This window comes from Mobula birostris, chromosome 11 (assembly GCF_030028105.1).
Source record: "Mobula birostris isolate sMobBir1 chromosome 11, sMobBir1.hap1, whole genome shotgun sequence".
NCBI classification, from domain to species: Eukaryota; Metazoa; Chordata; class Chondrichthyes; order Myliobatiformes; family Myliobatidae; genus Mobula; species Mobula birostris.
In genome coordinates, this window is record NC_092380.1 from 29981476 (window position 1) to 30007483 (window position 26008).

The window sequence follows — 26008 nt, forward strand, 5'->3', positions numbered from 1 at the left end:
CTCTGCGGCTATGGACTCACGTTCTGTGTGTTATTTGTTTACTTTTTTATTGTTTGCACGATTTGTTCTTTTCTCCCCCCACATATTGGTCTTTGTTCAGTGGATTTTTAAAAAATGGGTTCTATTGTGTTTCTTTGTTTTGCGGCTGCCTGCAAGACGACCAATCTCAGGGTTGCATATGACATACATACATTGATAATAAGTATACTTTGAGCTTTACTGTTTGTACATCCTTCCCATGAACACAAGTTTCCTCTGAGTGCTCGGGTTTCATCCCACATTCCAAAGACGTACCAGTTAGTAGGTTAATTGGTCCTGTGATTAGGCTAGGGTTAAGCAGGTGGGTTGTTGGGCGATGCTGCTCGTTGGTCAGAAGGGCCTGTTCATGCTGTATCTCTAAATGAAATAAAATTTGAGGTGCATAGATATCAGTCTTTTCAACAGGGCAGAGGAGCTAAAATTAGGAGCATAGGTTTAGGATGAGGAAAGATTTAAAAGGGGTCTAACGGGTAACTTTCTTCATGCAAATATACGGAATGTGCCAAAGTAAGAGGTTGTAGCAGGTACACCTATATCATTTAAGAAACACTTGGATTGGTACAAGCAGAGGTGGGACTCAGAGGGATCTGGGCTAAGCTCAAGAAATTAAGGTTAAGATCAAGTTTATTTGTCACTTGAACGACAAAACACACAGTGAAATGACCAACAAAGTTCATTACTGCGTTGGGGGCCGCCTGCAACTTACTAACCCTAACCCGGACATCTTTTGGAATGTGGGAGGAAACTGAAGCACCCGGTGGAAACCTATTTGGTCAATGACAGACTACGTAAATTCCTTGCAGATAGTGGCAGGAACTGACACCTGACCTTCCAAGCTGGGACTAGCGGGGTGGTCACCAAAGTTGGCATGAACTCAGTGGGCTGAAGGGGCTGTATCCATGCTGCACGGTTCTATAAAACTTTCCTACTGATGAATTTAATTAGCAACTACTTGCTTTGCTGCTCAAGAACACTATTTATATTTGTTTACCCACAATCAATTACCATTGCTTGAATGAGCCAGCTGGGTGAACAAAGCAGTTACGTTTGACCACTTGATGCACCGCTTGCATTTGTATAGCAACTTTCAACATTTACTCCTGTGGTGCTTCAGAGGAATAGTATCAGACTAAACTATCACGAATCAACAGAATTTAACACAAGCAAGAGAAAGATGTGCATGGAACCCTTAGGAGCCAAGTAACTGAAGGCATAGCTGATAATTGTGGAGTTGAGAGAGAATATATCAAGGGTGACATTAGGTCGGTGTGTGGGTGAGAAAAGGGTGCCAAAGAGGCAGATCAAGCTGGAGTGAGAGGGGGTGAAGCAAGGAAATGAGAAACTGTATTAAAGTGTGGCACCACACATCAAAGTTGCTGGTGAATGCAGCAGGCCAGGCAGCATCTCTAGGAAGAGGTACAGTTGACGTTTCAGGCCGAGACCCTAGTGTAGAAAGACGGTGTTATACTAACAGAATGAGCAAGACATTAAACTGTGGCTAGGATGCCTATCGGAGGGTGTTGTACTAACGGAGGGAACAAGACATTGAAGTGTTGCTACGATGCCTATCCGAGGTTATAAGCAAATCCACAGCATTAAGCTGATGATCAGGGGACGAGTTCCTCATCTACCTACAGGCTGTTTAGAAAAGGCTGAAAGCAGCATGAATCAGAATTCAGTTTATTCAAATAAGCTTGTGTTTATTTGTCAAGGCAAGGCTGGGCATGACTGAAAGGAATGCTTGAACTAAAATTGAAGCAGGTGGTACACTTAAATGAAGTTTATATTTATGGTAAGTGTTTCACAATGACTTACATGTTAGACAGATCAACAGAGAGGGAGAAAGAATAATATGACTGGAAGTTTTAGTGACTGAAGCTTTTTGACACTTGGCTCAGTACTAGATGGTTTCTTGTGGCACCCATTAATGCATGCATACTTAAAGTCAGGTTCACAATCAAAGAGCTTGCTCATGATACCAAAGTTGGCAGAGGGTCACTGGATATGGATATCAGTGAGAATGCCAACATTTACTATCTGGACTCAACTGAGGCAGTTAGGACTCAACCACACTGGTGGGTTGGGTCTGAATTCACCTCCTGGCCAACTGGATAGCAAGAGAACTTTTAAAAAGTGCAAGTTAATTCAATAATCTAGAAATAAATACACAACTACAAAACACTGGGCAGCTAGCTAATGATGGTTTTGTTTTCAAAAGAAGCTCCATTTAGAAGGGTTACGATGGAACTGTTTGAACAAAGACAGTGTTGATGTCAAATCTGCCCACTACACTACAGCAGTGATTGATAGCATTAGAGGTCTTGGAGATTGGAGAGACCACAGGGGCTTCAAGCTGCTTTCTTTGCAACAAAGACCGATTTCACTGGTGTACAAATTTATGCAAGCTGAACGGAGGGAACCGATTTCCCTTGGAAGAGAAGGTGATGCAGATTTATGTTATTTTGTAGGAGTATTCAAAGGGAAATGAAGCTTTCGTATACAAAGAGTAATGAGAATCTTGACACTGCCTGAAAAGATGGAAGCAGGAACCCACACCATATTTTGAGATTATCTCTATAATGCAAGAGAGGGAACTCAATGGATTGCTAGACCAAGAGCTTATGAGTGGAATAATCAAGATATCTCCATTTTTGACCATCATGTACAGAAAGGTGGGGGGGGGGGGGAGGTGTTGGGACAATAACATCTGGTCAACTATGAAAATAATAAATGCCACATTCCCCATTAACAAGTGACTGAAATTTAGAAAGTATAGCTTGAAAAAAGGTGCCATACAAATACAAGATTTGAGAAATACACTGTTGGGGGAGGCCCAACAACGTTTACAGATGGACAAAGTTTAGCCAAAGTTAGAACACACAGCAATGAATTTTAATTCAGCCAATACGTGCTTCAGTAGTTCCATCACAATATATACAAACCCACCCCATTCTTCTGCCGCTCTGCTCAGATTAAGAGTGAAAATTCATACCATCTGGTCTGCAAGGAGAAGCACAGTCTTTAGGCTGAACTTGCGCGAACAGAAATTGAAGAGATCCTCGAGACTAGGACCAAGCAGCTCCATGACCATCACATTATAATCTCCTTCTGCACCACACCATTTAATTGAAGGAATTCCAACTGTAGACAATAAAATCACATGTAAATGTCTGAGCAACAACAGGTTAATAATTACACTCAATCTGCTCAATAGGTGTAAACTTACAGCTGCCTCATGCCAGGAAACGACACTTGGCTAAAGAACAGTCCTGCAATGTGCTGACAATATACTGTTTACACATGAGCCAATTGTTTTTTGCAATGTGACTGACACGTTTTAGCGACTTATGATTTCAAAATGCTTATTTTTATCTCCAGCAAGTAGCTAATACATACACTACCCGAACCTGTCAGACACCATTAGCAACAGTTCTGGATCAGAGATTCAGTGCTGTGCAGACATTCATGTACACAGTTATTCCAGCTTGGCTGCTGAAGTGCAGCTTACACAAGAATAGACATTTACAAGGTACAGCAGTGGAGTGTGCTCTTCTGCTGCTGTAGCCCATCCACTTCAAGGTTCAATGTGTTGTGTTCAGAGATGCTCTTCTGCACACCTCTGTTGTAACTCATGGTTATTTGAGTAACTGTCGCCTTCCTGTCAGTTTGAACCAGTCTGGCCATTCTCCTCTGACCTCTCTCATTATCAAGGCATTTCGCCCACAGAAGTAACGTTCACTGGATGTGTGTCTGTGTTTTTTTTCTAAATACCATTCTCTATAAACTGTAGAGACTATTGTGCATGAAAACACCAGATCAGCAAGTTTCAGATACTCAAACCGCTGTCTGGCACTAACAATTATTCCACGGTTAAAGTCACTTAGATCACATTTCTTCCCTATTGTTTGGTCTGAACAGCATTTGAACCTCTTGACCATGTCTGCATGTTTTTACGCACTGAGTTGCTGCCACATGATTGGTTGATTAGATACTTGCATTAATGTACAGGTGTATCTAATAAAGTGGCCACTGAGTTTACACTACCTAAACCTGCCTGACACCATTAGCAACTCCACTGGATCAAAGACTCAGAGCTGTGCACATATTCACATACATAGCTATTCCAGCCAGACTGCTGAAGTGCAGCACAAACATCTTAAAACATAAAAATAGACATATAATCACACAAGCCCATGTGTCCGGACACATGCCACTTGCAGCAAGAAATAACCCAAACTGGTTTGAAAATCTTTGTGCCTCTAGTACTTAAAGGAACATCAGCTTTGTTTACAGTAGTCTTTGTCGACAGTAAAATACTCAGCTATTGCACACAGCAAATCCAAACATGCAACTTCCCCATTTCTCAGCATTTAACCATAGTTCAATGTAAGGGACAATTGTTAAGCTTTTCCCATAGGCACACTGCTTTAATTCCCAGAAAATCTCTCCCACAGCAGATGTCTGTGCAGTTGGAGATGGAAAAGAAAGGACTTTGAAGTAGCAAATAGGGCATCAGAGTGCGAGAACACACTCCTCTTGCAATACGGTAGTGTAGTGGTTAGCAGAATGAAATTAAGAGTGAAAGAACACAATCCTCTCGCAACATGGTAGCACAGCAGTTAGCAGTGGCAGCAAGCCAAGTTCAATTCTGACACTGTAAGGATTTGTACATTCTCTTCAAGACTGTATTGTGGATTGCCGCTGGATGCTCCAGTTTCCTCCCACATTCCTGGAATGTACGGGTTAGTAGGTTAATTGGTCACAAGGGTGTAATTGGGTGGTTCCGTTTCTTTGGGCCAGAAGGGCCTATATATCTTAAAAAATATATAATGGACACTTAATAATACTTCTGGATAATATTTAAACATAAAGCTGCCAAAAGCAGCAGCTGGAGTGAGTGGCCAACTTTGATCCTTGGACAAGGACACTTGGCTGCAATGCCTTCCTTTTGACACCAGAGACTTTTTACAGCACGGGTGAGAATGTGAACTGGTAGGCAGCATCAATGGAAGATCTGCTCTAAGAGCTGGCACTTTTGAGATCAAACTCAGGCCAAAGGATTCAGAGCCAGAGAACACTACAAGAGGACTCCATGTTCAGCCAAGACATTGACACCCCACCCCACCCTTCAGTAGATTCATTCAAGACCCTGGTCAACAAGGACACCCACCCAACACTAATGTGGAAAATTGCCCTGTTCTGAGAAAGCAGGCCAAATACAATCTGCCTAATGACTACCCAATCACTGAGCTATCAGAGCAATCAAGCAGTGCTGACTAGCGAAGAAACCCACTCACCCGCGCCAAGTCTGATTTCATCAAGGAAACACTGCTCCAGATCTCAGCACATGGTCCAAACATGGGCCGAAGAAATGAATTACAGAAGTAAGAGCAACCGTGTTTGGTATTTTGATCAACAAGTATGAGTGTTCTGCTCCATGTAGTACAGAATGTTACATCTAATAACTGTTTGGATTGATAACTCAAGTTTCAAAAATGATAATTTATTTTACAAAAATGAGTACCACAAATGAAGTTAACAATTCAACAGCAAACAATGTTTTCTAACTGGATTACTCAAAAAAAAAAATCACAGTATAAATCAGCATACCAACTGACTGAAATGTCACTATGCAAATGCTCAGATGAGGAACCACCTCAATCCCACATGCAGACAGCTTTGCCACATATTTATCGCCCACCCCAACAGGCAAGTGGGGCTATGCCAGCTTGTGAACAATTGCATATTTCTAGATTATTTGTCACACATACATTGAAACATACAGTAACATGCATCTTCTGTGTCAATGAGCACCACACTGAGGACTGTGCTGGAGGCAGCCCACAGGCGCTGCCAGGATTCTGGCACCAACATAGCTTGACCAGAACTCACTAACTGTGTGCAGCTTTGGAATGTTGGAGGAAACCCACTCAGTCACGGGGAGAATGTACAAGCTTCTTACAGACTGTGCAATTGAACCACAATTGCTGGCACTGTAAAATGTTATGCTAGTACTATGTTCTCGTGGAGGCACACCAATGAAGAGCATTAAGCAGCAAGTTCCTGCATTGAGACCCAACATTTGAGGGTATCCAGTATCACACACTGTCCAGTCTGTGCATTTGTCTATTTACAGCCAGGTAGCCAGTGAAGAAATGAACACAGCCATTTCATACCCACACACCTTCCTTGGCAAGTTCCCCAAAATGTCAGTCAGACAGCACAAAGCAAATTTAACCTCCATTTTTGGGATGACTGAGGATTGTTGAACAGAGCCCAATTCCATCCAGCAGAGCTTTGTTCATCTCAATCCAACCACCTCAGGGGCACCCCATACAGTTTTATTGCAAAAGCAATTCTTTCCTGTAATGAGGCCTGATAAGTGGGTTGTATGTACCACTCAACAGGAGCTCTACTTGGAACTTGCGACACAAAAAAAACCTTTTCTGACACTTTACAGAAGTGTTGAAACCAAGTTTACTACCTGCAAACCCTTTTCACCCTTCCATCAAGTCATTGGAAAGTTTCTGGATAATGATGCTACTCAACAGTAAGACCCCACCTTGAAGAAATCCAACCACAATTAAAGTTACTTGTCAAGTCTCAGGTTACCCACACTTTTGCAAGTGCTGAAAATGAGGGTAGAACCACCTGTAAGGAGTTTGTTATGTTCTCCCCATGGCTTTCCTCCAGGGCTCTGGTGGAGAGGGATAGCAATTAACATTACCTTTAATTTCTATCCCAGTTGGGGATGTGAAACTTACCCAAGAATTCACAAGTGTAAAATGATGTCAAATGATTAACTTTTTCAGAAAAGTAGATGAGCTCATCGGAACAGAAATAGCAAAGGTTACAAGGCTAACATTCATGGTTACAGACCAACAACCACAACAACAGTAAGGCAACATGTCAGAGATGTTTTTGTCACCTTTCCACCAAATGGTCCAGGTCAGCCTGCACACATGGCCCAGCACTCACCTCCTCCTTGCATCATTTTGTAAAACTTGCTCTCGATATGGAGCTGTGGGTGTTTCGTTTTGACACATTCCAACTTTATTGCAACCTCTTCTCCAGTAGCTATGTTTGCACCTGAAAAAAAGCGATAAAGAATGTAAAAAAAAGAGAGAATCTTCCCTCAACAAACATGGGCCTTTTGCCTCATTTGCACTTTTTCCTCCCATCCCAAAATGTAACTTGAGAGGGAGAGAGAAGTACTACTGACAGTTTTAGATAATAATCCATACAACATATTTTCGATAAAAGATTTAAGAATAGCTTTATTTGTCACATGAACATTGAAGCAGACACTGAAATGTGTCATCCTGCGTCAATGACTAGCATGGTTAGAAGATTGTGCTGGGGGTAGCCCACAAGTGTCACAAAAGCAAATCTTTCCTGTAATGACACCTGGTAAGTGGGTTGTATGTACTGCTCAACAGAAGCTTTAGTAGTAGACAAAGCTCTCCTTGGAACTTGCAGTACAAAAAAACCTTCTCTGACACTTTACAGAAATGTTGAAGCTAAGTTAATTACCTCCAAACCCTTTGCCCCCTTTCATCAATCCAGTTCAGTGCCCAAAACTCACTAACCCAAACCACATATGTCTTTAGAATCTGGGAAGAAACCAGAGCACCCAGAGGAAACCCACACAGTCATGGGTAGAAGGTAGTTTTCTTTTTTAAAGGTAAGCTTGAACAGGCTTGCTGACAACCAACACTAGCAGGTCTGGATGGAACTTGTCTGGTGTGCTACCAAACAACTGAAACCTGGAAAAAATAGAACATGCACAATCTATGGGTCAGCTGGACTGGTTTGAAATGTTTGAACTGGACCCACAGTTTTTGAACTATGGGGGGGGGGGGGGAGGAGGGAGTTTCCTATCTAGAGACTCAGTCTCCGTGGTTACTAGGGCCAACTCCTCCTCGTAAAATATCCATGAATGCCCAAAGTGACTGACAGGATTGAACATTATAAAGGCCGCAAGAGATTGCAGATGCTGGAATCTGTTGTAAATGAGCAAGCTGTTGGGAGGAACTCAGCAGGTCAGGCAAAGTCTGTGAAGGGAATGAACAGCTGACATTTTGGGTTCAGAAGAAGGGTGTTAACCTGAAATATTGTCCATTTCCATCCATAAATGCTGCCAACCACTGAGATCTTCTAGCAGGTTACTTTAAAAACTTAGGCCACAGTCCATCAAGTCTGCATCAATGCAGTGGCATCTTCAGTACACAATGAAGCTTTATCAAATTACAAAACAGCTCCTGGAAGGCTTTCTAACATCAGGAAGTTATATAAATGGAAGCCAACCATTCCACTTCTGCCCTTAACACAGACCAGTTGGAACTCCTGTTCCAATAACTATGTTTAAGGCAACATCTTCTATAATACATTTTCATTTAAAAGATAGAAAACATGCAGTAAGACATCAGCCTGACAGCAGAACCATCCATGTTACTATGCAGGGTGACAAGAGTTAAAACTTTGTGGAAAGACTACATACTTGTAAACCATCTTTCAAAGTCTCAGGATCTCAAACTATTCAACAGATAATATGTACTTTTTGAAGTGTGCCATCGTAGATTAAGTATTAGCCAATTTACTGATACTGATAAGTGACTAAATCAAGAGACCATAAGATATAGGAGCAGAATTAGGCTATTCAGCCCACTGACTTTGCTCCACTATTCCATCATGGCTGATTTATTATTCTACTCAACCCCATTCTCCTGCCTTTACCCTGTAACCTTTTGACACCCCAACTATTATCAAAAACAAGAGAAAACCTGCAGATGCTGGAAATTCAAGCAATACACACAAAACGCTGGAACTCAACAGGACAGGAAGCATCTATGGAAAAGAGTAAACAGTTGACGTTTTGGGCCAAGACCCTTCAACCGTTTAAAATATACCCAATGACTTGGCCTCCAGGGTCACCTTGTGGCAATGAATTCCACAGATTACCACCCTTTGGCTAAAGAAATTCCTACTCATCTCTCATCTGAAGGGCTGTCGTGTTCTGAGGCTGTGCCCTCTGGTCCTAGACTCCCCATTATGGGAAATACTCTCTCCATGTATACTCAATCTCAGCCCTTTGGTATTGGACAGGTTTCAATGAGGTCCCTCCTCATTCTTCTAAACTCCAGCAAGTGAGTGTGAGCTTGAGAACCAATCACCATGAGCCAGAGACTCCGCACCCCCCCCCACCCCCGCCAACAGTGGAAACGACTAACAAGTGTGAGCATAATCTTAAGATGTTTGGAGGAAAGTACAGAGATGGTGATGTCAGGGGTAGTTTTTTTTCCCCTTTTGCATAGAGATATGTGTGTGGAACCCTCTGCCAGGGGTGGTGGGAGAGGTAGATACATCAGGGACATTTAAGAGTCAAGTACATGGATGACAGAAAAATGGAGTTATGATGGTGGGAAGGGTTAGACTAATTTTAGTCTAGGTTAAAAGGTTAACACATTGTGGGCCGAAGGGCTTGTTGTGTACTGTACTATACAAATTATAGACATGGCTAACTCCACGCTCATCTCTCGGGCAAAACCAAATGAATCTGCCAATGATTTCCTACCATGTGTAGCGTATGCCTGGACATGTGGTGACCCGGTGCAAGCAAAAGGTTGTCTATTTTATAATACATCAGGATGCACATTATCACAAGAACAGTAAGCACATCAAGTATTTGCACACAAGGCTGGCTTAATAACTTTGTTCTAATTCCCAACCAAGTAACACTTAAAATGTGGGTTCCAGGAAGGGGCACAGAATTCAGGAGTGAAAACAGTTTCTTGCACAAGGGTTTAAATTTTGCCTCTCCAGATTATGGTAGCTGCTCATGTCACAAATGACAATGAGAAATGTGAAGTCACATTTAATAAAATTGAGATCACACAAGAATATGGAATGCAAAGGTAAGTTTTGTCATAAATAAAAATGATAGCAAAATACCTATCTATAACAAGTTCCAACGTTGTTTCCAAGTGGCATCATTTCAGGTTCCTCTCTGGGTGACTAAACTCGTGAATCTACTCTTGACACACCAATGGAGGTACCAAGAGTTGTGCACTACGACAAGCACAGCCGTTCTGGTGACATGTTATTCCAAACTTCAGGTCTGTCATGTGAGATGGAAGCAAAGGCCTCCATGACACTATTTTCAAGAACAACAAAGGATCCCTCCTCAATATACTGACCAATACAAGCTGTCCCCAGCTTTTATGAACAATAGAGGATCTTGCCCGATGTACTGCCCAAGACTGGTTGCTCTCAGCTTTGCAAGGGTTCCAATCCCGAGATTTGTTCACAAACTGCGCTTTCATTGTCAGAAACAATTTGACCATCTTCCTCCACCACCGAAACCAAGACGTTTCAATCTGATCCACAAATGTGGAAAGGCTAAACATCTTAACAGTACACTGGTAGCAAATTTAGTTGTAAGTATAATGTTAAACATTACTAAATAGCCGCACTGTCAAATTTACACAATGAATTACTTCTGACTGCAGTCACAGCTGAAGTTCCAATTAAGTTGATTGCTTTGATTGTAGCTTAATCTGAAGAGGAAACATCAATTTTTTTCTCTAATGGGATAGTAGAATCTGTTTCTCTTGTTTATGTGGTACAAGACCAACAATATCATTGGATTACTATAGATACAACTATTGGGTTCTTTTCACTGTGGATTATTGATAAAATCATTCAATTTCTGGTTTGGGAGAAAAGGTAAACGTCCTTTAGGTTATAGTGATTTACACCCTCGTTCCCCAAAGAACAAACAGCAGCCAAATTTATTTTTGAATTTGTGCAAATTCGATTTTGAAATAACGCAAGGACTGCAACCAAGCTCAACTGGCCATCACTATATTGCCTGCAACAGTCACTATCCTTCCAATGTACTTCACAGTCCTGAAAGTAAGGCACCATAAATGCAAGTCTCTTTTATGTAGCACCTTTCACATCCTCAGATATCCAAGCTCTACATGAATCTCCCCTCAATCTTCTGCACTCCAAGGAGTGAAGTCCTATCTATTCAACCTTTCCTTATAACTCAGGTCCTCAAGTCCTGGCAATATTCTCGTAAATTTTCTCTATACTCTCAGTCTTGATATTGATCCTGTAGATAGCTGACCAGAACTACACACAATATTCAAAATTAGGCTTCACCAACAACTTATTCAACTTCAATTAGCATCCAACTCCTACACTCAATACTCTGATTTATAAAGACCAATGTGCCAAAAGCTATCTATCACCACCCTTTCTACTTGTGATGCCACTTTAAAGGAATTATAGATCTGTATTCCCAGGTCTCCCTGTTCTACTGCACTCTTCAGAGTCCTACCGTCAACTGAGAAAACTTTAACCTGGTTTGTCTTCCCAGAGTGCAACACCTCATGCTTGTCTGCATTAAATGAGGTCCAAGAGACATTTAGGACAACTCCTCCCTCATCACTGAAGTGCACAGGACAACTCAAATGAAACAGAGACTTAATGTAATTGAAAAGGTTATATGTCTAACGGAGGTAATGTTGTAGTGGGTAAAGCAACATGTGTGAATGACTGGCATCCTGTCACACTCACCTCAATAATAAGCAAATACTTTGAGATGCTGGTTAAAGACTACATCTGCAGCATGCTACTACCCAAACCGGACCCCTACAATTTGCCTACCGACACAACCAATCGATAGGTGACACAACAGCCACAGCTCCACACGCCGTCCTTACACACCTGGAGAAGAGGTATGCTTATGTGAGAATGCTGTTCTTAGACTACAGTTCAGCATTCAACACCATAATTCCCTCCAGGCTTGACAAGAAGCTCAGAGACCTTGGCCTTCACCTTGCCTTGTTCAGCTGGGTCTTGGACTTCCTGTCAGATCGCCAGCAGGTGGTAGGAGTGGGCTTCCTCACCTCTGCCCCTCAACACAGAAGCCCCTCAGGGCTGTGTCCCAAGCCCCCTCCTTTTCTCTCTATATACCCATGACTGTGTCACCACACACAGCTCCAAACTGCTAATTAAATTTGCTGACAACTCTACTCTGATTGCCTAATCTCGAATAATAACCAGGCAGCTTACAGAGAGGAAGTCATCACCCTGACACAGTGGTGTCAAGAAGACAACCTCTCCCTCAATGTCACAAAAACAAAGGAGCTGGTTGTGGACTACAGGAGGAATGGAGACAGATTAACCCCTATTGACATCAATGGATCTGGGCTTGAGAGGACAAACAGTTTTAAGTTCCTTGGCATACATATCATCGAGGATCTCACGTGGTCTGTACATACTGGCTGTATGATGAAAAAAGTACAACAGTGCCTCTTTCATCTCAGACGGTTGAAGTAGTTTGGCCTGAGTCCCCAGATCCCAAGGACTTTCTACAGGGACACAAATGAGAGCATCCTGACTGGCTGCATCACTGCCTGGTATGGGAAATGTACTTCCCTCAATTGCAGGACTCTGCAGAGAGTGGTGCAGACAGCCCAGCGCATCTGTAGATGTGAATTCCCACTATTCAGGACATTTACAAAGAGAGGTGAATAAAAAAGGGCCTGACGGATCATTGGGGACCCGAGTCACCCCAACCACAAACCGTTACAGCTGCTACCATCCAGGAAACAGTACCACAGCATAATAGGACCAACAGACTCCGGAACAGCTTCTTCCATCAGACCATCAGAATGATTCATTCACGCAGATACAATTGTATTTCCATGCTATACTGACTGCCCTGTTGTACATACTATTCATTACAAATTACTATAAATTGCGCATTCAGACAGAGACGTAATGTAAAGATTTTTTACCCCTCATGTATGTGAAGGAAGAAAGAAATAATTCTATTCAATTCAAACCTTTTTGTATTATGGGCTGAAGTGAAGTGAGGGCAGAGGGGGAAGAAGAACATTAGAAAATTACACAAAACAGTTGAAACATTGATATGGGCCAGTTAACTAGAGTTTGCAGTGCTTCCAGAGTCAAGCAAAGAACTAAACACGATAAGAAGGGCACTATATTGTAAAGAATATTTTACAAGATCAGCTGCAAGATCCAGGTTCACTACCCTTGCTGTGAGGAGTTTGTACATTCTCCCCGTGGCTACGTGAGTTTCCTCTCACGTTCCAAGGATGTATGGTATGGATTAGTGAGTTGTGGGGTCAGAAGCATGGCAACATTTGCGGGCTGCTCCCAACACAATCCTTGCTGAATAGATTTGATGCAAGCGATACATTTAATTGTATGTCTCGTTGTACGTGTGAACACAAAACTAATATTTAAACTTTAAATTGTGACCTTTAATCTAGAGGAAACAAAAAAATGTTATAATAGTACATCTACAAAGGAAATGGCTAAAAAAAAATTATTCTCCCACTTTAGTCTGAACTCTTGTTAAGTATACATGCAACTAGTGACCTAATTTGCATAATTTATTCACTCTCGGGGAAGCAGGAATGATTCCTTTTTCTGAGCACAAAGAAAATGCTCCATAGATATTGTGTACTCCAATAATTTGTCACGGAAATGTCAAAATTTCTACCTCCGACAACAGAAATAGAAATACAGACTAGTGGCGTGACTAACAAGCACTCAATGCAATTTAAAATAAGTTGTTCTAGAAGGATCCATGGTAAGAAGCGTGTTCCTAGGATGGGGACTAGAAGCAACAAGGCAGTTCACAATTTTCACTTATGTAACGTCCTAGTATAGAGTCTCAAAGACAAAAAAAAAATCAGATTTTTTTCTTCTAGAAAATAACTTACTTGTCATTAAGCCTCTCTTCCTCTCTCCAAGCCCACCTTTAAAAATCTTTGCCCAAGAATTTGGCCAGCTGTCCTAGTATAATTTATTTATTTAGAGATACAGCATGGAACAGCCCTTCCAGCCCGACGACATGCAACACCCAGCAACCTACCTACTTAATCCTAGCTTAACCAGGGGACAACTTACAATGACCAATTAACCTACCGATCAGTATGCTTTTGAAATGTGGGAGGAAACCCACGTGCTCAAGAGAAGGATGTACAAACTTCTTACAGACAGCAGCAGAATTGAACTCTAAACTCCTACGCCCAAGATGTAATAGTGTCACGCTCACCACTACGCTATCATGAAGCTCTTTGATTAACACACTGAATAATTGAGGAAGCTTCTAAGAAGCACCTTTCCAGACTACCTACTCAACTTTTTTGTTGAAAGCATAGGAATAAGTGATGGTTTCAACAATGGACACCACTCACCTCAATTGTCACCTTTATCATGTAAGGGGTTTCTTCTTTTATGTCACTGTGAAGGCTAACAAAATGGCTTCTTCATTATGTTATAATTAAAATGGCTTTTCTGTAATAATAACTGCAATGTAAGGAGTTCTCTCTCTCTCTCTGTTTGTTTGGGTTATATTATTGATAAGAGAGGGAACGAACCAATTGGGATAGACGTTATTCTTTCTTCTGTGTCTGTAAGCTATCATGTTTCGTGGGCTTTGGGACAGAAGGCGAGATGGGGACAGAGATGCTGTGACCCTGGGCAGCGGGACCAACCCCGAGCAGGAGTCCGAGGCCCAGGGTCTTCGGCGAGGAGAGGAAACGAAGACAGACTCGTGTGGAGTGTCTGGTCAATCACCGTGGTTGGTCCCAGGCGCGGGGTCGAGGGGGTCGGAGGGGATCAAATGGTGGAAAGAAGACTACATTAATTGAGCTCCAACTGTTGTGCACGAAGTGGTTGACCTTTGATAAGTTTGGCGCCTTTTATTTTCCTTTTATATTTTATCTCTATTAATTACATAGTTCCAGTAAGATCTATAAGGTGTAATCATTTAATCGCATATGGCGTATTGTCTGTTATTTGGCAGGGTGGGGTACATCACACAGCATCCACACAAACTTGATTACCCAGCTTGGCGGGGCCGAAGGCTGTTCCCCCTAGACGAAAGCGAGCTGAGTGAGCCTCAGGCTTACCAGGGGGCTACAATCGTTTGCTCATTTGTTGATATATTCAAGCCTAAAGCCTGATTTATACTTCTGTGTCAACACGACGCCGTAAGTACTGCGTCACCGCAAACCCTACGCAAGGCCAACATGGATCCCTACGCCAGAGTCTGTGTTGCTGCAACACGCACCTCTCCCAAAATGTAACTGCGCATCAATGCAGACTGTAAGAACTGTGATTGGTCCGCTTGATAGCATCGCGCTTCATCCTATGCTGCAATAGCTTCCCATTGGGTGACTGAAGGGCAGGGAAGGAACTCTGGCTGCAATGCTTTCCATAAAGCTTTACAGACCTCCAAAATTATGGAGGACACGTTTCGCTTTTACGAAACAGGACGCTCGCTTTAAAATTGTTTACCCCGAGAAAGACTACCACGACCATGAAGCCTTGCACAGTGACGTGCGCAAATTGCAGAGTGACGCAGACACACTAACACACAAGTATAAATGCTCTCAACGCGCATAAGTCACTTGCGTAGGTTACGGCATCAAGTTAATGCAGAAGTATAAATCAGGCTTAACTCACAAATGCTTTGCAGGTGAAAGGTCACAATTAAAGTTTTAAATCTTCTGCCCCCCTCCCCCCACAACCCTGACTTTAAGCCTATGTCCTCTGGCTTTGATTCCCTTTCTCTGGAGGGAAAATACTGTGTAGATTCACTCTAATGTGCCCTTCCTAATTGTATACATCTCAGAGTAAACTAATCAAAGTACATATTTGTTACCTTATACTACATTGAGATTCATTTTCTTGCAGGCATTTACAGGAAAAATGAAATATAGTAGAACTTTACAAAAAAACTACATCTAAACAAAGACTGTCTCGAGTTGATATGCAACCATTTGTCATTCTACAAACAGAATCTGTGAGGCAGCTTCTTTGCACAAAGGTTGGTGCATAAAAAGCTACCAGAGAAAGTGGCAGGTACATAAAAGTCAGTGGACAGGTACATGATTAGGAAAGGTTGAGGGATATGGGCCAATTGTGGGCACTCTGGGCCCAGTGACCCCTTCCTCATACTCTATTATTCTAGGATGCTGAATATCTGAGCATGGGCAGCAGAATGTATCAGTGTCTCCATTCCCCCTAACTCTTGCTAGAACTAACAGCTGTGCAAACAGGATGTAGAAAACTCACATGATGGAGTTACCATAATCAACCACCCCTTCAATCACCCAAGGCAGCTTCAGGGAGTTGTACACTTCTTACAATTAAACTCTTACTCCAGTAACAAGCTAATAAAAAAACTCAATCTATTGAGTGACTGAATTACCATAAGCTAATATCTGGCAAGAGAAAAAATATACTTATCCTAAAACTATCAGAGCCTGTTTCAATTCCACTGCCAAATTCCTACACTATAAAACCAAATGATTACTTAGTTCCTGTAAACAAGTGACTGGGTAGAGATTCATACTGTGATGCAATTACAGAGCACCCCTCCTGTACAAGCCCAGACAGACCACAAAAGGACACCGCAGGCAAGTCTTTGCCAATCCTCCGTGTACAAGTGCTAACGGCTGCTGGAAAAGCTACAATGAACAGGGCTCAAATGCACCACTTACTCTCCCCAGCTCAACATCTGATCTGGTACTGAGCGAAGATCATCTTGAAGTCAAACTGCACAGAAACAGTCCCTTTGCTCCACCATGTCTATATCAAACCAAGTTTACTGTCACACGCACGAGGCACAGGTATGATGAAAAACTTGCTTTGCTTGCAGCAACATCACAGGCACCATCCCATCCATCAAAATCCATATGTACTAATCCCATTGACCACTGAAATCCAAGGCTTCAGAACCATCAACTGCTTTTGCTGTTATGGAGGAGGAAAATAAGCAGCAACACCATTACACCACCAGCAAACCGGCTTCAATTCTGTTGTTTGTAATGTTCTCCCCCATGACCACGTGCATCTCCTCCCATATTCCAAAGACGTGTGGGTTAGTACGTCGCACGTGTGGGTTAGTATGTCACATGGGTCAATTGGGCTACGTAGGCTCATTGGGCCGGAAGGACCTGTTACGTGCTGAATCTCTAAATAAATAAAATAATCAGCACATAGGACAAAAAGATGGATAAAAGGGTCCAGAAGATGATCCCATGAGGAGTGTTTTGTGGCTATGGCCTATATTTACTGGAGCTTAGAAGAAAGTGAAAGTGTAAGAGTGTGTGTGTGTGTGTGTGTGTGTGTGTGTGTGTGTGTGTGTGTGTGTGTGTGTGTGTGTGTGTGTGGAAATCTCATTGAAACTTATCGAATATTGAACCTTAGACAGAGAGGATGTTTCCAACAGCGGAGGGAATCTAGGATCAGAGAGCGCAGCCTCAGAATAGAGGGACACCCCCTTAGAACAGAGGTGAGGAGGAATTTCTTTAGCTAGAGGGTGAATTCACTGCCAGTGTCCACTGCAGCGGCCAAGTCATTGGGCACATTTACAGCAGAGGTTGACAGGTCGGAGACGGGCTGATTCAAGGCTGGTGCCGCCACCTGATGCGTCGCGGGAGAACACGGAAGATCGGAAGCAGCAGGCTGGCTGCTGGCTACATGCCAAAGACCCGAGTTCTTTGGGCGCAGGGCTCGGAAAAAGCGATGCAACAGTCTTTTAACAGCATAAATCAGTGAGTTGTTTGTTATGTCTCCCCTTTCTCTGTGAAACGGGGACACCTCTTTTTCCCTTATTAGGGAGAGAGAGCCTGAGATATGTTGATTACTGGGTGAACAAGTAGTCTTTGGGGTACTGCAAATCTGTGTCTTTATTGACGCTTTGCTGCACGCTCCAGTGCTCGGTGGAGGGTGCTGATGTTTTTTGGCTGGTGGGGGGGGTGGGGTTGCTGCCTTGCTGCTGCTTGTGCATGAAAGGGGGGTCTGGGGGGAGGGGCTTTGAGGGTTCTAACATTTAATTGTCATTCATTCTTTGGGGCACTCTGTTTTTATGAATGTTTACAAAGAAAAAGAATTTCAGGATGTATATTCTATACATTTCTGACATTAAATGTACCTATTAAACCTATTGATTAGTCAGGCTGTCAAAAGTTATGGGGAGAAGGCAGGAGAATGTGGTTGAGAGGGATATTAAATCAGCCATAATGGATTGGCGGAGCAGACTAATGGGGAATGGACTATGTCTTATGATCTTAATGAACATTAGAACAGTACAGAAAAGGAACAGGCCCATTGGTCCACAATGTTGTGCCCATCTAATTAAATTAATAATCAAGTGGCAAGCCTAACTAATGTTCTCTGCTTACACAATATCCATATCCTTCCATTTTCCTCACATTCATGTGCCTATTTAAATGTCTCTTAAAAGTCTCCAATGTATTTGCCTCTCCCTCCACCCTATGTAATGCATTCCAGGCACCCATCACTCTCTATATAAAAGAAAACTTTGAAATTGCCTCTGTCACTTTAAATGCATGCCCTCTGATTTTAGGCATTTCAACTCTGGGGAAAATATACTGTCCTCTACTCTACCTATGGCCTCTTAATCTTATAAACCTCCATCAGATCTCCCCTCAGCCTCCACTAATCCGGAGAAAACAACCCAAATTTGTCCAACCTCTCCTCATAGCACATGAACTCTAAAACAGGCAGCATTCTGGTAAACCTCTTCTGCACCCTCTCCAAAAACTCAACATCCTTCCTATTATGGGCGACAAGAACTGTATGCAATACTCCAGATGCTACCTAACTAGCTTTATAGAGCAGCATAATGCATGCAAGCTACTCTTAAGTTTATCAATAAGCTTGGTAGCAGCAATCTCAAGATTGTCGCTTTATGCAAATTAAACAGTCTATTTCTCTCACTGGGATAAGGCATGGTGCGGCAAGAAAACCACCAATCAGACAGAGCAGGGTCAGAAGCAATCAGAATTGTTCTCATGCGCCAAGAATGAATCTAGTGGCTAATTTCCAGCTTGACAATTACACTGAATACCATCTCAGAAAAGGCAATTTGGCGTCAACAATACATGGAAGCAATGCGACACGGGCCCTCGTTCTCAGCATGCACTCAGTGGGACACGGGCCCTCGTTCTCAGCATGCACTCGGTGGGACACGGGCCCCAGTTCCTGGCGCACGCATACGTATCCCTCCTAGCACACTGATTTCTGGATGCAAGGGAAAAAACTAAACCTAAGTTCAGAAGGAATCTCACTGAAACCTACCAGATACCGAAAGACATCTCAACGGGACATGGCGAGATTATTTTCATTAAGAGAACCTCAGCATAAAGGTACAGCTCATTAGAACTGAGGTGAGGAGGAATTTATTCAGCCAGAGGATGGTGAATCCATTGAATTCATTGCCATGGAGGGCTATGGAAGCCAAGTTATTGATGTATTTACAGGCAAAGATCAAGAGATTCTTGACTGGTAAGGGAGTTCCTGGCTATGGGGATGGAGGAAAAGAATGTGCCTTAAAAATAAAAACACAGCCATGACTGAATGGGAAAACGGACTTGAGCTGAATGGCCTAATTACGCTCCTATAATCTTCTGAAAGCAAGGCAAAGCTGCAGGTTAAGATTAGCAGGGCTCTTGAAGAGGAAAACAAAGCAAGGTGGAGATAACAGAAGAAAACCTTCCCCTCACTTCAACTAGATTCTAAAATGTTATCCTACAATTCATAGCAGTACCCACCCTGGCCCAGCACAAGCTAGGAATCTTTAGCACCAATAACTTCCCTCATCCACAAAATGGTGCTATAAAATATAGAGAAAAGCACTGACAACCCAAAATACAAGGGAGGAAGTGTATAATGCCAAAATGTTGCCAAGCAACAAATAAATGAAAGATCTATCCCCAGTTAATGACTTTATAAACCTATCAAATGCAGATGCAAATGAAAGGCCTAATGGCAGAGTTCTGTTTTGTGTTACAGTATTACAGTTGTACAGCAAGTTGCAACATGTCTAGTTAACGTACTAGATTAATGCAGTAGCTTACACAGGATTCAGAATTCCTTTCCAACTGACACTCATCTACTGCAATGAAACAGTAAGCCTCATCAAGGTCTTTGGTCATTTTTCATGACAGCAGGACATTCCAAAACTTCACAGTCAATGAAGTACTTTCAATTTATTTACTGCTGTAATGAGGAAAATATGGCAGGAAGTTTATACACAGTCATATCCAGTTTCTTTAAGCAGCACTGAAGGGTAAACTTTGGCTATTCCTGCAGATAAATCTCAAGTCAAGAGGCTTGAACATTGATTCAATGGCATCCAAAGGAGGATTCTGGCTTATTACAATTTCTCCTTGAAAATTAAGTGGTGTTTTCACTGCTTCTTCAGAAGTATCATTCAGTAGCCACTTTATTAGGTACACCTGCTCTTTAATGCAAATATCCAATCAGCCAATCATGTGGCATCTCTGTGTCATCACCCTACGAGTCTTTCTTACTGCAATGATACACTTCACTCCTGAGTTTCCCCACCAGAGTGCAATCAAGGACAATTGGACATAGCGATCAGATGTTGAACCACCGTACATAAATGCTTGTGTGTTCAGAGCCTAAGTCACAGTCAAATGGTTCACTAAAGCATAGAGGTTGGACCTTACATAAAACAGTCAAAAAACAAAAGGGACCCTCCCAGCTCATTCCCACTCTTTAAATAATGGCCCTTGACAAGAGACCCTAATAAAAGTAGGGGTCTCTTACCATATCTCTGGAGCTACTCAAAAAATTATTATTGATGGTATGCTAATATAACCTTTGGCCTCTAAGCACTCTTTTTCTTCAGAAGATCAAGACCTCAACCCCAGCACAAAATTCAGCCACACACACAAAAAAACGCTGGTGAACGCAGCAGGTCAGGCAGCGTCTATAGGAAGAGGTACAGTCGACGTTTCGGGCCGAGACCCTTCGTCAGGACTAACTGAAAGAAGAGATAGTAAGAGATTTGAAAGGGGGAGGGGGGAGATCCGAAAGTGGTTTAAAAGTGGTTTCAGCAAAATTCAGCCTATGCCAAGCAGCACCAATCTCCATTTATCTTGAGAGCTAGGTGAACTACAGCAAGCACCTCAAAAAGAGATGCAACAGTATCTTGTTTACTGGCAGAATAAGCAACATTCAGACCAAGATTCTCCGCAGTGATTCCCTAACCACACAGGCAGCTTGGCTGATATAGACTCCTACAACAAACATTAGTGTTTAAAATGATATTAAGAAGTTTCTAGGTGGCTACAGGAAGACATTCAGGGAAGTTCAAAAATTCTGTGAAAAATGGAAAGAAACTTTGCCACCATCTTCACCCATGAGTACTCAAAGTAGCAATCTGGATCACATCAAAACCCAGTGTAAATAGCAGAAGGAGTACATCACTTAGAGTCTATTTAACCAGATGTCAAGCACATGTCCTGCTCTGTGCAAGGCAAAAACTGTAGGTCCCAGACTTGACTTCAGTCACCTCAGTGATCACAGAACTGAAGTGAAAGCAAGTCACCCCTGATCCCCAAGGACTGCCCAAGAGCAGTAATGCGCAGTGTCTTGGAACATTTACAAAGATAAAGATTAGCTTTAGTTGCCACATGTTAGATTAGATTATTAGATTATGAGGACACTTAGTCCTCGTTTATTGTCATTTAGAAACGCATGCATTAAAAAATGATACAATGTTCCTCCAGAATGGCATCACAGAAACACAGGACAAACCAAGACTAAAACTGACAAAACCACATACAGGTGTCCCCCGCTTTTCGAACGTTTGCTTTATGAAACCTCACTGTTACGAAAGACCTACATTAGTTCCGTTTTCACTAACAGAAGGTGTTTTCACCATTACGATAAAAGGCAGCCGCTCTCCCCTGGATTCGGAACTGCATTCTCGCCGGCATTGCTTAAACACATGCCTGTGAGCAGCCGTTAGCAAGATGAGTTCTAAGGTATTGGAAAAGCCTAAAAGAGCTCGTAAGGGTGTTACACTTAGCGTAAAACTAGACATAATTAAGCGTTTTGATCGTGGTGAATGAAGCAAGGACAAAGTGAGTTAGTCCTGACGAAGGGTCTCAGTCCGAAACGTCAACTGTACCTCTTCCTAGAGATGCTGCCTGGCCTGCTGTGTTCACCAGCAACTTTGATGTGTGTTGTTTGGCTTGTGGAAGTTGACGAAGATGTTGAAGAGGTTTTGGCATCCCATGACCAAGAACTGGTAGATGAAGAGCTGATGCAATTGGAAGAGGAAAGGATAACAATCGAAACTGAATGCAATAATGATAAAGTACGACTTTAATTTTGAAAGGGTACGTCGGTTTAGGGCATATTTGCAGGATGGTTTGAGTCCTTACCAAGAACTGTACGATCTAAAAATGTGCGAGGCTAAGCAGTCAAGCAAGCCTTCCACATCAGCCACAGCAGACGACGAACCTCAACCTTCCACATCGAGGCAGGCAAAGATAGAAGATGACGACCTGCCTGCCCTAATGGAAACAGACGACGATGAGATGACACTCCAGTGTCCCACCACCCCAATCCCCAGGCCGCGGACAGATACCGATTCGCGGAGAATGCAGCGGTAGTCAGGAGGCACACAGCACATCTTTAAGAAAAAAGCCAAAATAAATATGCTAATTAATTAGGTGCCACCTGGCACGTAATTGTCGGCCCAGATCAGAAGCGACGCAATCGGCAATCAGCTCTGATCTGGGCCAACATTTACGAGCCGGGCGGCATCTAATTAATTAGCTTGTTTATTTCGGCTTCTTTCTTAAAGATGTGTTGGGTGTGTCCTGGCTACCGCTGCACCCCTGCATGCTTTGCAGATCGGTATTGGTTCGCTGCCCGAAGGGTGGGGGCAACTGCACCACCCCAACCTCTGACGACTCAGCCTAACACACCATCATCAGTGTGCTCGGTGCTGTCCCAATTCCGGTAGGTGACACTACACTGTACATACATTATTTCTACTTTATATAGGCTGTGTATTTGGTATGATTTGGCAGCTTCATTGCTTAAAGTTTACCGGAGAGCGCTTGTGCCATGTATCTGCCGACAGCATTGCGCCGTTTTTGCCCAGAGCGCTTGCATGAGATTTTCGCTATGGACAACAGTTCAGGCAGTGATTGTGGAAAAGTATTTCTACTTCATATAGGCTGTGTATTTATCATATCATTCCTGCTTTTACTATATGTTACTGATATTTTAGGTTTTATGTGTTATTTGGCATGATTTGGTAGGTTATTTTTGGGTCTGCAAACGCTCACAAAATTTTCCCATATAAATAAATGGTAATTGCTTCTTCACTTTACGACATTCCGGCTTACAAACCATTTCATAGGAACGCTCTACCTTCGGATGGTGGGGGAAACCTGTAATTATAATATATAGTTACAACAGTGCAAAACAATACCGTAATTTGATAAAGAGCAGACCATGGGCACAGTAAAAAAAAGTCTCAAAGTCCCGATAGCCCCATCATCTCACGCAGATGGTAGAAGGGAGAAATTCTCCCCGCCATGAACCTCCAAGTGCTGCAAACTTGCTGATGCAGCACCATTGGAAGCACCCGACTGCAGCGGACTCTGAATCCATCCGAAAACTTTGAGCCTCCGACCAGTCCTCCGACACTGAGCACCATCCTCTGCCGAGCCCTTCGATCCCACCCCGGCCACCGAGCAACAAGCAAAGCCGAGGACTCGGGGCCTTCCCCTCCGGAGATTCTGGATCACACAGTAGCAGCGGCAGCGAAGCAGGCATTTCAGAAGTTTCACCAGATGTTCCTCCATGCTCTCATGTCTGTCTCCATCAAATCAGTATTGTGCACGGCACCCTACTTGACAGATAAGATATCACCACCGTAGTGGCCGCTGCAAGCTGTGCTGCACCGCCATCTTCTCCTCCCATTAATCGAAACATACTCAGTGAAATGTGTCATCTGCATCAAACCAGTGAGGAATATGTTGGGCTGGGAAGCCGCAAGCGTTGCCACACCTCTGGTGCCAACTCACTAAACCTTTGGAATGTGGAAGGAAACCCGAGAATCCGGAGGAAACCCACATACACACTCCTTATAGGCAGCAGCTGTAATTGAACCCAATCTGTGATCACTCGTGCTGCAAGTGTTACGCCAACCTCTATGCTACCAAGTCACCCTACTGTATTAAAGGTGTTATACAAGTACAGATGGCTTGTCTCTCTGTATGGCCTGACCAAAACCTGCCTTTATATTGACCCAATTTACTTCTGATCCCCCCCGCCAAACAAAAAGCAACTTGCTCAGTTATACTTTGGCATACGAATTGAGAATTCAACTGTGCTTGTCCAGTGCTATTGATCTGTTAGTAAGCATATCAAAAACACTGGACGAACACACAGCCCTCCAAAGCACTCCAGCGTGTGGTGAAAACTGCCCAGCGGATTATTGGCACCCATTTGCCCACCACTGGGAACATCTACCATAAACGCTGCCTGGGCAGGGAGAAAAGCATTATCAAGGATGCATTTCAACCTGACCATAGACTTTTTACTCTCCTCCCATCCAGTAGGCGCTACAGGAGCCTCCGCTCCCGCACCAGCAGGCACAGGAAGAGCTTCTACCCTGAGGCTGTGACCCTGCTGAACCTCACATCACAGTGCTCAGTATTGCACCCATATTGTACTGTATCAGTACTTTTATATTTGTGTGCTGTAGCACTTAATTTTTAGTCACAGTCATTTTGTAAATAACACTATTCTTTGCATTTCTGGTCAGATGCTGACTGCATTTCATTGGCTTTGTATCTGTACTCGGCACAATGACAATAAAGTTGAATCTAATCTAATACAGTCCTATTGATCTATTAGTGAGCAGCAAGTTTTTGCTTTTAAACTTTGTCTATCATAAGACAAGGATGTAATACAAACTTCAGAAAGCAGAGTAATTAAAGAACTTTGATCAACATTTTTGCTTTAAGCATTCAAGTTTTGCAAGCTGCACAACCAGTTCCAAGAAATTTGCCTGATCCCTGCAAAGGAACATCAAGTTCACATGCTCCCTATTGGCCAAGGCACACCTTGATATATGATTGAAAAGTTTTATGTAAACCTTCACATTGTTCTGTAATATTACCCTCTTCGGGCTATACTGAGCATATTTATATGGATTACCATCACCAGGTCCGGATTTTGTCATTGGAAGTAACCACTGTTGTGTGTTCAGTTAATTACTCCTGCTAGAAGAACAGGTCAGAGGCCGGATATCCCACAGTGACTGACTCCAAAGCTATGGAACAACTAACATGACAGTAATCCCTAGAGTGTTATAAAATATTTGCTACTCCTCACAGAACTGTTATCCATTAAAATTTGACATACACTTGCCTGCTTAGATGAGTATAACACATCACCATACAAAGCAGCCCACTTTAAAGATAAGCTTTATTTGTCACATGCACATCAAAACAGGCAATGAAATGTGTCATCTGTATCAAGTCAATGAGGATTGTGTTGGACAGCCCATTAGTGTCGCCATACTTCTGGCGCCAACATAGCATGCTCACAACTCATTAACCCTAAAATGTATGTCTTTAGATTGGGTGGTGGGGTGGAGATACGTCTCTACCAAAGGAAGTGTAAGGGGCTCCTTCCCTCCACTAGCTTGCAAGTCACCCTTGGACAAAGTATAGCACTTGCTTTGCCCCCTCAGTCAGGGTCACGTGAAGCCATGGGAGCATGTGGTGAATATCACAAGTCCTGGTTGTGCAACCACTGATGCTAGTCAATCTCTGAAGAGTGTTGATAATGGCTGGAGTCCCCAGTCTTGTAAAGATGCTGCCCAGAAGCAGCGAATGGCAAACCAGTACTGTAGGAAAATTTGCCAAGAACACTCATGGTCAAAAGTACCATGATCACCCATGTCACACGACATGGCATATAATGATGGTGATGTACCTCTTTAGAATGTGGGAGGAAACCAGAGCACCCAGACGAAACCCACACAGTCAAGGGGAGAATGTACAAGCTTATTACAGGCAGCGGTGGGAATCGAACCCTGACCAGTGAT

At 42.8% G+C, this 26008-nt stretch overlaps 1 protein-coding gene across 2 annotated transcripts in view; it reads right to left on the minus strand.

Annotated features, from left to right (window-relative positions):
• The window catches only part of LOC140204986 (casein kinase I), a 65662-nt gene that overhangs the window by 26137 nt on the left and 13517 nt on the right, over nucleotides 1-26008 (minus strand). For both annotated transcript variants that reach the window (XM_072272031.1, XM_072272030.1), the window contains exons 3-4: nucleotides 7018-7128; nucleotides 3032-3180 (exon numbers count right to left, since the gene is read on the minus strand). In XM_072272031.1, coding sequence (XP_072128132.1) covers nucleotides 3032-3180; nucleotides 7018-7128 — 260 coding nt within the window. The remainder of the gene's footprint in view (nucleotides 1-3031; nucleotides 3181-7017; nucleotides 7129-26008) is intronic.